At 37.6% G+C, this 14,803-nt stretch overlaps 1 protein-coding gene across 1 annotated transcript; it reads left to right on the top strand.

The window, feature by feature from the left end:
- The first annotated feature begins 7,303 nt into the window (after nt 1-7,303).
- LOC137729554 (L-ascorbate peroxidase 3-like) lies at nt 7,304-12,163 on the top strand. Its single transcript, XM_068468529.1, has 9 exons — nt 7,304-7,548; nt 7,793-7,917; nt 8,589-8,638; nt 8,817-8,882; nt 8,980-9,034; nt 10,052-10,128; nt 10,220-10,299; nt 10,391-10,493; nt 11,791-12,163. The coding sequence occupies exons 1-9, from the start codon at nt 7,436-7,438 to the stop codon at nt 11,986-11,988; spliced, it is 867 nt and encodes a 288-aa protein (XP_068324630.1). The 5' UTR covers nt 7,304-7,435; the 3' UTR covers nt 11,989-12,163.
- Nucleotides 12,164-14,803: the final 2,640 nt, after the last annotated feature.

Raw genomic sequence — 14,803 nt, 5'->3', positions numbered from 1 at the left:
CCACGCACACCGTTTTCCGTGAACGCATCTATTTCACTAACTTCATACATAAGAATGCACCTCTGACAACCCTATCAGGCATCCAAATTGATCGAAGGATACGGAAAGGCTTGCATAATGTTGTCCAATGGCATTATTTTGACCATTCAAAAGACAAATTATTCTGCACGTTCTGAAAGAAAATTGTTGAGCGTTAAAGATATTCGAGATAATAATTCAACAAGAACTACCACGTTGAAACCTATGTAGAAAACAAAGTTGAATTTATGTGCATCACTTCATACAAATATGGGCAGAAGCGTATTCTAGAGAATATGGAGCATATCCCGAGTAGTTTGTTTACTACAACCATACGCCCTATAGAGAGCTACTATGTGGTCGGCCCTACCTCAGGGACCGCGCATGAAATTACACTTTGGCATGATCATTTAGGACACCCTAGACGAACAGTAATGCGCCGTATCCTCAAATCATCACACGGTCATCCACTGACTTGAAGTTTAGGTTTGATTCAAGGAATCGCATGTCAAACCTGTTCTATGAGAAATCTTATTATTAAGCTTTCTTATGACAAGATTCGTTCAAATAATCCTATTTTTCTACAAAGGATTCAAGGGGACATTAGTGGACTGATTCACCCTCCATGCTGACCATTTAGATATTTTATGGTATTGGTTGATGCTTCCACATGTTGGTCACATGTGTGCTTGTTGTCCACAAGGAACACTGCATTCTCCACACTAGTGGCTCAGATTAACAAGCTCAGGGCTCACCACCCTGATTATCCAATCAAATCTATTTGATTAGATAATGTTGGTAGAATTCGCATATAAAACTTTTGATAACTATTACATGTTGGTTGAGGTTGAATTGAACATCAAGTACCTCATGTTCATGCCCACAATTGCCCAGTAGAGGCATTCATTAAGCGCTTACAAATGATTGCTCGATCGTTGGTCATACGTACCAAGCTCCCAATCACTGCTTGAGGACATAAAATATTTCATGTAGCCATGTTAGTCCGCCTGAGGCCTGTTGTGACCCAACCATATAGCGTCACTCAGTTGGTTACCGAATACGAATTCGACATATTGCTTCTGTGCGTTTTTTGTTCTGCGGTTTATGTGCCGATTTTGCCGCCCTTATGTACAAAAATAGGACCTCAGTGAAGGATGGGAATATATGTCTGATATGATTCTTCTATGAGACAATATTCCCGTCGTTAGGGGGAGATAAGAACATCAATGTTCTTAAAGAACGACGCGAATTATCGTGGACGACTCCCACTTTGTCTCATTTAGATCCCCGCACCACTCAGTTTGAAATTGAAGTGTAGCTAATATTATATCTTCAAAGCATAGCTCAGAGCATGCCAGATGCTTTCACTGATCTAGCGCGAGTAACAAGATCACATATTCCAGCTACGAATGTGTCTGCAAAGATAGATGTACCAAATGTACAACAAATTTCCCTCTTGGAGACCCGAGACGCCACTTTGGTCTATCCACGTACATTAGCGGCTAGCCAATCATCTGCCCCTACACAAAAGCGTGGCAAACCTTTTGGTTTAAAGGATTCACATCCCCGAATGAGGAAACCCACGACATAAGCCCCTGAAGAGCCTACTGTGAATTTGACTGTCGCTTACTTATTATATCTAACTCATGAGGAAAATTTAGATTACGAAAGCGTCATTGAATAGACGAATCCACCTCTCGAGAATCATGAGATTTCGGTTCATTATTCTAGCTTGGATGATGTTTGGTGTATAAATTAGGGGTGGGCCATGCAACCGCACCGAAACAGAAACTTTTTGCGTTGCAGTTCGGTGTGATTTTAAAGCCAAAATTGAAATGAAATCAAAAGTTTGATTCAGTTCGATGTGGTTTCAAATGGTTTCGGTTTGATTTTTTGAGAAAAAATTACAATTTTAAATTTACACCTATTTACTCATAAGACGATCTCATTTTCCTTGTACATAAATCAATGAACCTGCAACAAAAAAGTTCAAAAAAAAAAAAAAACTGCAGTTAAGGAAGTCAGAGATAGAGAGATTTGTCTGACCATATGCAATAGTAGCACAAATCTACAGCACACAACCATTAAAGAAAGTATATATGTATATATTTTTCATACTGCACAATTTGTATAAGTTATATATCAAGATAAACATTGTTATTAAGCACATTTCTCAAGCAAAAGAATGCTGATATTTACAAGTGTGTTGCATTAATCAGATTCAAGCTTCTAGCACATCTATGAACTTTGTGCGTTATTTAGATCGACTGAAGTGTTATGATCAAGGGTTGGAATTAGTAATTATACTGCAATATAAGTCCTATTGACTGCACAGCTTATTGTGTATGGCCAGATAGATAAACATGAGTTTTGAGAGAGAGAGATGTATGGACTCGAATAGAAGTGCAAAATTTGATGACATTCTATTCTAGTTTAGTTTAGTCCATACTAGAAATGTATAGACTATAATAAAGAACCAATTAGAACATAACATTCAATATATGGTGTGGTTTTGGTTTTGGTGCAATTTTGAAAACCCAAAACTGAAGCCAAACCTTTTTCTTAGCCGTTGTTCAGTTTCAAAATTGCAAAACTGAACAGTTTGGTGTGTTCCAATTTGATTCATGTTTTGGTTTTAGTTTTCGGTTCTAAGTGCCCATCCCTAGTAAAAATGAGATGATCGTCGACGATGCATTAACATATACAGTAGCTACTGAGATTATGTTGAGTGATGACATTGAACCCCGTTTCGTTGATGAATGTTTACGTAGAATTGATTGGTCAAACTGGAAACAAGCAATCTAAGTCAAACTTGATTCGCTTGTGAAACGTAAGGTGTTTGGACTTGTAGCTTGTCACATCCCAGTCCGGGCCCCCACCACATCCCAGACTCGACTCCACTGTAACACGATATTGTCTACTTTGGGCCCCGACCACACCCTCACAGTTTTGTTTCTGGGAATTCACACGAGAACTTCCTAGTGGGTCACCCATCCTAGGATTGCTTTCGCGCGAACTCGCTTAACTTCGGAGTTCTGATGGAACCTGAAGCCAGTGAACTCCCAAAAGGCTTCGTGCTAGGTATAGATGAAAATATACATATAAGGCATAGAGGATCCATTTCCCTGGGTAATGTGGGATGTTATAATCCACCCCCCTTAGGGGCCCGACGTCCTCGTCGGCACACTTCCGGCCAAGGATTAGCTCTGATACCAAATTGTCACATCTCGGCCTGAGCCCCCACAACATCCTAAGTTCGACTCCACCGTATCACGATATTGTCCCTTTTGGGCCCCGATTATGTCCTCACAGTTTTGTTTCTGCGAACTCACACGAGAACTTCCTAGTGGGTCACCTACCCTGGGCTTGCTTTCGCGCGAACTTGTTTAACTTCGGAGTTCCGATGGAACCCGAAGTCAGTGAGCTTCCAAAAGGCCTCGTGCTAGGTAGAGATGGGAATATACATATAAGGCATAGAGGATCCACTCCCTTAGACGATGTGAGATGTTACATAGCTCCTACTCCTCCACATATGAAGCCCGTTTGATACAAGTGTGTTTTCATTTGGAAGCGTAATGAGAAGAACAAAATGTGCATTACAAAGCTCGTCTTGTTGCGCAAGGCTTCTCACAATGCCCCTGGATTGATTATGACGAAACTTATTCACTCATTATGGATGTGATTACTTTTCGCTACCTTATCAGTTTTGTAGTTTCTGAAAAACTGAGTATGCAGTTAATGGACGTAGTAACTGTGTATCTCAATGAGGATCTTGATACAGAAATTTATATGAAAGTTCCCAAAGGACTTACATTGGCTAGATCAAATATTTCCAAATCCCGGAACACACTCTCAATTCAATTGAGGCGTTCACTCTATAGTTTGAAGCAATCCGAAAGAATGTGGTATAACCGTTTGAGTGAGTATTTGACTAGTTAGGGATATGTGAACAATGAACTATGCCCTTGTGTGTTCATTAAGAAGTCACATTCTAGTTTTGCGATAGTTGTAGTTTATGTCGACCATATGAACCTCAATGGAACTCCTGAAAAGCTCGAGAAAACAGCCACGCACCTTAAGTTGAAATTTGAGATGAAAGATCTAGGAAAGAATTCATACTGTCTTGGTCTCGTGATAGAGCACCGTTTGGATGGAATCTTAGTACATCAATCAAACTACACCTAGAAAGTGTTGGGTCGATTTAACGAGGATAAAGCGAAGCCTTCAAGTACTCATATGGTCGATAGATTGCTAGATGCAGAATGAGATCCATTCCGTCCGAATGAGGGATGATGAATAGATTTTGAAGCCTAAAGTTCCTTATCTAAATGCGATAGACGCTTTATTATAATTAGCTCAATACACTAGACCCGACATCTCCTTCGCTGTTAATCTTTTGGCAAGATATAGTAATGCACCAACACGCAGACACTGGATTGGTGTTAAAGACATTTTCCATTATCTTAAGGGTAACATGGATTTGGGCTTGTTCTATCCTCATGGATCCTTGAGTGATGTTGCACCCCTTATCTCGAGTCGGTTATCACCTTGTTGGTTATGTTGACGCAGTATACTTATCTGATCCGCACAAGGCGCGCTCTCAAACGGGTTATGTCTTTATCGTTTGAGGCACCACGTTCTCTTGGAGGTTAACTAAACAGACCTTAGTTACCACTTCGTCTAACCATGCTGAAATTCTCGCCCTATATAAAGCAACTCTAGAATGCTTATGGCTAACAGTAATTGTGGGCCATATTTGAAGCTCTTGCGATCTTTACCTCGTCGGTGACGTCCCGATGATGATTTGTGAAGACAAAGTAGCATGCATCGAACAACTCAAGAAGGGTTACATCAAATGAGACAACACTAAGCACATTGCACCGAAGGTTTTTTTCTCACATCAACAGCAAGAGCATCAGAAGATTGAAGTCATGCAAATCTGTTCATAAGACAATTTGGCCGACCTCTTCACCAAATCACTACTGAAGGCGACGTTTCAGAAGCTTGTTCAAGGAATTGGTATGCGTAAACTTTATGAGTTGTAACATTTTTAGTTCTCTTTGAAATTATGTCAAACTTAAGGGGAGTATCCCAAAGTATACTTGCTTGATCTTAATGTACTTTTTTTCCCTACGATTAGCAACATTTTTCCCACTAGGTTTTTGCTACCTAACAAGGTTTTGACGAGGCACCCACCTTGGGTTGATCATATCCCTGATGTCATCTCGTAGACGTTTCATTTGACTTTGTATTTCTCACACATTTTCCTTAGCTTATGGGTTTTGTCCCCACTCAGGTTTTACCATAGTCATTGGGTTTTTTGTGAGACTTAGTTCTATATGCAAGTTCCTACTGTACTTTGAGACTAGTGTGTTCCCAAAATCAATGCCGACGAGTCGGCTTTCTCAACTCTATATAATGCCAAATCTACTTGAGTATTTACACACTCAAGGGGGAGTGTTATAAACTTCTTATTTAAGTGTGATTGTGTAAATTCTAGATTAGATTTGATTCTAGTTATTCTTCCCTATTAGGACTTATATTCCTTGGAGGAGAATGATTTCTTCCCTCCCTAATTACTATAAATAAATAAGGGCACTGCCTAGGGGAAATAACACATCATCTACACAATCCATCAAACATCTCTCTATATTTTCTCTGTGTCTCTGGCCCCCTCTCCTTGTCAGTTAAACATAGGCCACAACAAAATAATGATTTTAGCCTAACTTTTAGTTTTCGGTAACTTTTTTTTGAAAATAAAATTTATTTGGATTATCCTAATTTATTTTTATGAACATTTTAATCTAAAAATATTTAAATTCCGGTAAGTAATTAAAAATCATACAAATACATAGGTATTTATAAAGTTTTAAGTTAAATTTGATTTAAATTATTTTAAACGTTAGATTTAATTTTAAGTAGTCAATTTTTTTTTTCTTTTTTTTTTTACTATTAGATTTGATCTCATCACACCATTAGTCACGCTGTAACATCGCATGACAACCTTGAATCAATTAATCAAGAGAATGACACTCCACCAAACGGCGCTCGACCCCTTTATATGATTGTTTGACTTCAAGTTCGATTCACTCCAATATGAGAAAAATAATTATAGGGAAATCAAAATTGAACAAAGGTTAAGACCTTAAATTATGATATTTTAATTGAAAAATTAATTGAACAATGATATCTAAACTACATATTAATAGAACCTTTTTTGTCTATCAAAAGTGGGTGAAAAAACTATTTAGTCTTCTATCACACCAAAAAAGGTAAGGGCAGTAACATAATTTTACAAAATAATATTTTACTGTTTTTTGTATAAGCCTCATCTATAGGTGATTTTAACATCTCTAATTTAAAAAAAATTATAAAATAAAAAATAAAGAATAAGCCTCTCTCCCTTTCTCCCCACTACCATGTTCTCTCTCACTCTCTTCATTTTCCTTTCAATTTTAAAAACAAAAATAAAAAAATTTGACTATACTAGCAGTTAAACCAAATCTAACAAAATGGAAAATTAATTGAACTTTGAATTTTCTATTTCTGAGAAGACTGAAATGACCATTATGACCTTGTGAACACGGCGAGTGCGGGTCCGTTTGAAGGCTGGTTTGGTATTGCGGTGCTTTGAAAAAAAACTACTTTTGCTGTATTGTGAGGATAAGTAGCTGTGAAATAAAGCAGCAGAATGTTTGGTAAACTTTTTTTGTAAAAGTGCTTTTGAAAAAATAAAGCAATATTATAGTGTTTGATAAACTTTTATGTAAAACAGGTGTGAAAAAGCTAGTTTTTCAAAGTTAAATTTTACAGCTTCGTATTTTTGACTTTTTTTTCACCAAAAATTATGAAAAAAAATTAGAACTAAATATTTACCAAACATAATAAAGCTGGCAGCTTTTTTTTATAACCATTTTTTTCATAATCAGTATGAAACTAGGCGGACTCAGGGCTGGTTTGGTATTGCTGTGCTTTGAAAAAAAGCTGATTTTGCTGTGCTGTGAGAATAAGCGGCTGTGAAATAAAGCAGCAGAGTGTTTGATAAACTTTTTTGTAAAAGTGCTTTTGAAAAGAAAAAAAAAACAGTATTATAGTGTTTGGTAAACTTTTATATAAAACAGATGTGAAAAAAAGCCAATTTTTCAAAGCTGGGTTTTGCAGCTTCTTATTTTTGGCTTTTTTTTCACCTAAAACTGTGAAAAAAAACTGAAACTGAATGTTTACCAAACATAAAAACATCTTCCAACTTTTTTTTATATCAGCTTTTTTCAAATCAAACCGGTCTCAATCTCCTCATTTGCCGGGGCCGTTGGCTCTCTCCCTTTCAAAATCTCATTTGCACAGTTGCAGTTGCACTGTCACTCTCATTGTTCTCTCTTCGCTCCGAGTCGCAGTCGAGCACCGACTTCCAGTTCCGATGACATCGACGCTCGTTGACAAAGAGTATTTCAATGAAATCGACAAGGCCCGCCGCCATCTCCGCGCTCTCATTTACAGCAGAAGCTGCGCTCCGATCATGCTCCGCTTGGCGTATGCTCTCTCTCTCTCTCACTCTTCTGTTTGTTTCCCGAGAAATTTTTCGATGAATGAAAAATCCGATTCGGTAGCTTGCGTTTTCTCAGTAGCCAACATAAGTTTTACTGTTGCTCGGTGTTTCATACTTACAGAATGGCCTTTGATTTCTCTTTGTAAATGAAGTGTTTGCATGTCATTGTTTGTATCGATTTTGTTAGAGTTATGGTGATTGATTGTTTTCGGAGGTGTGAATTTGTAGGTGGCACGATGCTGGGACCTACGATGCCAAGACGAAAACGGGTGGGCCGAATGGGTCGATTCGTAACGAGGAAGAGTACTCTCATGGTTCCAACAATGGCTTGAAGAAGGCTATTGATTTTTGCGGTATGTTCGTTTCTGTTGTTCCGTATCGTCAATCTTTATTGGATTTACGAAACTTGATCAGTTGATCTTATGGTTGAAAAAGACCAGTAATTAATTTATGCAACATTCAATTCTGTATACGAGAATCCAGATGATTGTAAGTTTTTTTTTTTTTTTTTTTTTTTTTTTTTCTTTGTGTGTCATGTGACATGCTATGCAAGCTTAATTGATTCATTGGTTGTTTCTGTGAGTTTATCGGTGATACTGAATGTGCATCTATGTTACAATTGGTCTTTGTTTGCAATTCAGACAGCGAAAGTCCTTAATGCCAAGGATTTAACAAGTTTAGATGGTTTCACTGTCTTGTATATGTAACTGAGAAGACAATGTGCTTACTTGGGTTAGCTTCAATTCTGATTTTCTAAATGAAACTGATGAGGGAACTATAACGAAACCATACGTAAGCAACTATGTATTGAAGTTGTCATTATGTAGCATATTATGTTGTCTCCAAGGTGCTTTACAAGTTTCAGTATTTGTGTAATAATAGTGCCATCCTTTTGGCCATTATACAAGATTGTATGATCACTAATTCAACAAAGAGTACCTACAATTAATGCGTTTGAGAGTCATGCTTTTGGGATAGATATACAATGTAAGGTGTTTTGACGGGTGCTTCTTTTTTATGTCAGAGGAAGTGAAGTCTAAGCATCCAAGGATTACATATGCAGACCTATACCAGGTGATTATAGTTCTGAATGATTTACTCAGCCTGTTATATAATTTTAGCTCATCAAATTATTTGCAAATGAAGAGCTTGTACAAAGATCATCATAGTTTTTCCTAAAAAATACGTGGGAGATAGCATGGATTCTTTTATGAAGATAGCAACTAAGGGGCATGATTACTTGTATTTTCAGCTTGCAAGTGTTGTTGCAGTTGAGGTCACTGGAGGCCCCGCCATTGATTTTTCTCCAGGCAGGAAGGTATGTTGCAGCCAGTGATCACATATTTAAAGAATCATGGCTAGTTTCCTTATCATTGTTGTCAAGTTTTCTTCTGCTTTTTTCTACTTGTTCTTAGGATTCTAAAATTTCTCCTAAGGAAGGACGACTTCCAGATTCTAAACGAGGGTTATTCCAATACCTAAGATATCTTCTTCAAGTTTTATATTTCCCTATTTTAATATTTCTCATATGCTAGCATTTTAGTTGGGTTTTAATTCATATATGTTATGCATTTCAATATAGAGATTTAGAACATTTTTGTTTAGACTAGATTAAAAGTTCTCTAATAACATCTCTGTTATATTTTTGCATTGCTGTTTGCTTTCTCTAGTGCAAGAAAATGGAGAACACTATTTCAAGCATTTCATCTTGTAATCCATTGTTTTGCTCTAATTTCTTCTTTTTTATATACATAGAATAAGTTTCCATGCAATATAATTTGCAATTGGAGCTTGATGGCATGAGTTTAACAGTGAGGTTATCTTTATTGTATTTCAAGTGAGTTAAATATGATGCCTATGGAGAGTACTTCTCCCGGTACAGTGGTACTGGTAACATAGCTTGCTTGTATGGAAGAGAGATCTATTATCCTAGAGTTTTCTTGTTCAAATTTGTTACTTCTATAAATGTTTTGCTATTAGTTTGTAAGAGTCAGAGATACTTGTTAAGCAACTTTGTATCCATGTCAGGATGTGGAACATGGTACGTCTTCAATATGTAGTTCTTGGTGTTGGTTGCAAGCTCTTTATGCAAATAGTTCTAGTCATTAGCGTGCACTGGATTCCTATGGAACTCTTCAAAGCCACAGAAGCAACCGAGGCTTCCAACTTTTATTTTGAATATTACTCATTTTTGGTTGCCACACCACAATTATATTCTAAGTTCAGATTTGGGATTGTTTCTTGGTTTACACGGTGGGATTGCTCTCTTATTCCATGGGATTGCCCACTCCATGTTAAAACTCAACCCACTTCTCCCCATCTCCTAGGTTTCTTAATGTATTTAGAATGCTGGAGATTTATGACAAGTTGTCAGGCTTGCTTGTGTGTCATTTTCAGTTAAATTGTTTGGGAGATGAAGTTTTTGTTGTTCATTAGTAGAAATTTAATTTCTTGTCAGTGTCTTTTGTCTTTTGATAATAGGTGCACCACATTTGAGGGAAATGTTCTATAGAATGGGGCTGTCTGACAAGGATATTGTTGCACTATCTGGGGGTCATACACTGGTAATTCTTCCTCCTTGTTTGTATCTATAAATGCTCTTCTTTGTTATTAGTTAGACATGTTTACTCTGTGTCATTTGCTCTCATCTTATAGGGAAGGGCACATCCAGACAGATCTGGTTTTGATGGTCCTTGGACTAAGGAACCTCTACAGTTTGATAACTCATACTTTGTGTAAGACTTGAAAAATTGGTGAAAATTTACCATTTTATGTCATTATGTTTGCATGTGATTATGAACATTTGTTACTACTCATTGTTGATAGTGAACTATTGAATGAGGAATCAGAGGGGTTGTTGAAACTTCCGACAGATGCAGCTTTAGTGGAGGATCCTGAGTTCTGTAAATATGTCTATCTGTATGCAAAGGTAATTTCGGTTCGGGCTTGTTTCAGTCCTATTTGCTGGTAAACAGTGTTGCGTGTTGTTCACTGCTAGTGCTAGATTATATTTACCGACTTACTTTGTTTGTTTAGAGCTACTTTAATATTGTTGATTGGCACTAATTTTAACAAATAATCAAATGTGGCTCACCCATATTCTGGTGGTGCGTGATCTGGTCAACCCAGACCCGCCAACCACTCGGAAATTGCTAGATTTGGATTGAGCCATATGTAAGATGGTTCACTTCTTAGTTCTTATAAGCCCTTGTAAATTTTAAGCAATCCAATAGAAAAAGGTTTGGTCTGGATTGAAAATGGAGTTTACTCAAGTAAACTATGTCTCCTTTTCTTCAATTTGGGCTAGCATATTATCTGAATTGATATTAACCGGTACTGGGTTAAACCAGGCTCATTGTCCCTAATATGCAGTAACAGAACACCTCTTCTGGGACCATTGCCACTTAAAAGTTGAGGCTAATTTGGTTAATTTTTACATTTGTCATGGTTCTTCAATAGGACCCATTTGCAGCAGATACTGAACCCCAATTTCGTGTTTGGTTGAATTGACTGAACTTTGTTAGACCAAGTTACTTAGCTAGGGATGGGCATGGGTGAGTTCAGGGCCCTGCACCAGCTGGGGTGCCTGTCCCGCTGTGCATATATTTTTTATATCATTATTGAATGTTACATTTTTATTAAGTTAGATGATTTACCTGATTATTTTAAATTATTAGTTTTGACATCTAATTACAGTAATTATTGTGTCAAAATTCAGTGTTTGTACGATTATCTGCGGTTAACATTTAGACTAATATTTCATATTTAGCAAGATTTGTTTCAATTTCGGACGTGTAGCTAATACAGAAAAAAAAATATAAGGTGGCGGGACGGAACATCTGAGGGTGGGGATCAAAACACCCCATGAGGTGCGGATGGAGCTGATGAATTTTAAGGGGAAGTTTGGGATGATGAGTTGCATCCCAACCCAGTTATCTCTTGTGCCCATCCCTACGTTTGGCTTTGATGTTTTTTATTTTTTTATTTTTAAGGGAGGAGTAGGGTTTGAAACTTTTCCAATAATGTAGGGGTGGGGGAGTTCCGAACCCATGATGCATGGGTGGAAGCACCCCATCCACTAAGTTATTGGACTACATAAAATCAAATATGTATAAAATTAGGATTTTTTTTTAGATATCTATAAAATTAGCTATCGTTGCGAGCTTACTTATACTTTTTTATTTGACATTCCTTTTCTTACTTTTGTTAAATTTGGCGCATGACAGGATAAGGAAACATTTTTAAGAGATTATGCTGAATTGCATAAGAAACTTTCAGAGCTCGGGTTTACTCCAAACCTCACTTCCTGTAAGACAAGTGCTAAGGACAGCACCATAATGGCACAAGGAGCAGTAGGAGTTGCTGTTGCTGCTGTTGTTGTGAGCTTAGGCTACTTGTATGAAGCTCACAAAAGAGCCAAGTAGAGTCGTAGAAGTCGTGTACTTGCGTAACTGATTACCTCGATCTTCTTTATTCTTTCCGGCTGGAGATTTCATTGATCCCGTATGAATAATTGCCACAAGCCCTTGCAGCTTAGTAGCTCGATTGGGTAGTAGAAAGATATTAGTAAACTTTATACTCATTTCGAAGAAGATAGTGACATGAACACTAAGAGCAACTCCACCCCTATCCACTTTGCGCCAGCACCCAGCCCATTTATCCACTTAATTGAACAGTAATAGACCCGATGAACAGTAATAGGCCAAAGCATCTCCACCCCAAACAAAATGTGCTGGCACCTAGTCTAAAAATGCGCTGACACAAACGATCTTCACCCCTACAAAATGCGCTGGCACCCATTCCATTTAAAATATTAAATAATTTTTTTATAAAATAATATAAAAAAATAGTTTTAATTTCGGATAGGATTTTTAACCAATCTCGTCACGCCACGTGTCATTATCTGAACGTACTATTTTTTGAATAGATTTCCGCTAAGATTTTCAACCAATCCCGACAACCCACATGTCACTTCCGGTTTACAATAATTTAGGCAAGATTTCGATAAGATTTTTAACCAATCTCGTCACGCCACGTGTCATTATCCGAACGTACTATTTTTTTAATAGATTTCTGCTAAGATTTTCAACCAATGACGTAGTGCCACGTGGCATTGTCCAGAACCTCATCTTTTTTTTTTTTTGTCCATATAAACCCTACATCCCTACATCCATCCTCACACTAAACTCAATCCTTTTTTTTAGCTCAGAATTCTTCTTTATCGTTTTCAAATCTTGAGTTCTTACAATGTCTTCTTCAAGGAGAGCGTATAAACAGTTGCAAGAGCAGCAGAAAAGGTTGTTGGCACAACAGGAAGAATTGGTCAATCTTGACCAAGGTGGAGGTGGAGATGAGGCCTTCGCAATGGAGGAGGATGAGGATGATCACCATAGAAGGCGGAGGGCCTCACATTCCCGCCGTATCATGGAAGCTATGGGTTAGATAGCCAAACCCGGACGTGCGGCAAACATCGATAGAAGAAGGGAAAGACGAGGTAAAGATCTCTTGGAAGATTATTTTATTCCCAACAGCGTTTACCCTGATCATGTTTTTAGACGTCGTTTTAGAATGCAACGAAGTTTGTTCGCTAAAATCATGAGTGATGTTTGCAACCATGATCCATATTTTGTGCAAAAAGAGGATGCTTTTCATGTTCTAGGTCTTCTTCCTGAGCAAAAAATTACGGCTGCCTTGCGAATGCTTGCATATGGAGCATCTGCAGATCAAGTGGATGAGATCGCAAGGATGGGAAAAACAACAGTTCTGGAGTCCCTGATGCGGTTTTGCTCTGCAATTGAAGCCCTCTACACCAATGAGTACCTTCGGCAACCCACGACAAGGGACATGCGAAGGCTTCTGAGGAAGGGTGAGATGCGAGGCTTCCCTGGCATGATTGGAAGCATCGACTGCATGCACTGGACATGGAAAAACTGTCCAAATGCATGGCAAGGAGCTTATGGCGACAGAAAATGAGCCAAAAGCATCATTCTGGAAGCGGTGGCTTCTTTTGATACATGGATTTGGCATGCTTTTTTTGGTGTTCCAGGAGCTCAGAATGACCTAAATGTCCTTGCCCAATCTCCAGTGTTTGACGAACTGCTACAAGGGCGTGGGCCGAGATGCACATATTGGGTTAATGGTAATAAATACGAGGGACCATACTACCTTGCAGATGGTATTTACCCAAGGTGGTCAACATTTGTCAAAACAGTCCCACACCCGCATAGTGAAAAAGAGAAACACTTCGCAAAGTGTCAAGAAGGGTGTAGGAAGGATGTCGATCGTTGTTTTGGTATCCTGCAAGCTCATTAGGCCATTGTCAGGGCTGCAGCTAGAATGTTTGATGTCGAGGCTCTTCGATCCATCATGATGACGTGTATTATTCTCCACAACATGATTGTTGAAGACGAGTATGATTATGATGCCGTCGATGAATACGAGCCGGATCCGATGAACAACTCAAGAACACAAATCTACTATGCTCATGACTGGACCGAAGATCCCGTGCAACACGAGCCATTGGAACAGGATGGACGTTACAATGAATTGATCGTTCAACGATACACTTCATTGCAAGAGACATACTGGCACATAGCCCGCCAGAATGACTTGATTGACCATCAGTGGAGATTGCACGAAGGCGAAGATAATTAAAATAAGGCTTGTGGTTGAAGAATAAAGTGTATTGTTTTTTAAGTAATCTTATTTACTGTGTTTGCTTTTTTTTTTAAGTTTAAATGGTGAGGTTATGTAATTTTATTTGGTGTTTTAAGTTTAAATGGTGAGGTTATGTAATTTTAAGTTTAAATGGTGTTTTAAGTTTAAATGGTGTTTTATGTAATTTTATTTGGTGTTTTAAGTTTACATAAGAAATTAAATAAAGTTCTAAAAGTAAATAAGAAATTACATAAGAAATTAAATAAAGTAAGAAATTAAATAAAGTTCTAAAAATAAATAAGAAATTACATAAGAAATAAGAAATTACATAAGAAATTAAATAAAGTTCTAAAAGTAAATAAGAAATTACATAAGAAATTAAATAAAGTTCTAAAAATAAATAAGAAATTACATAAGAAATAAGAAATTACATAAGAAATTAAATAAAGTCTGTGGAGTTAGGATATGTGGTGCTAGGATCTTGGTTGCTAGGATTTCTGTAGCTGGAACCCCCTTGACTTGTTTCGGCATCTCTTGCACGCCTCCTTCGCACGACATCTCTTTTTTCTGATGTCCAAAAAT

This window comes from Pyrus communis, chromosome 3 (genome assembly GCF_963583255.1).
Source record: "Pyrus communis chromosome 3, drPyrComm1.1, whole genome shotgun sequence".
Lineage (NCBI taxonomy): Eukaryota > Viridiplantae > Streptophyta > Magnoliopsida > Rosales > Rosaceae > Pyrus > Pyrus communis.
This window is presented reverse-complemented; position numbering and strand designations above follow the sequence as displayed.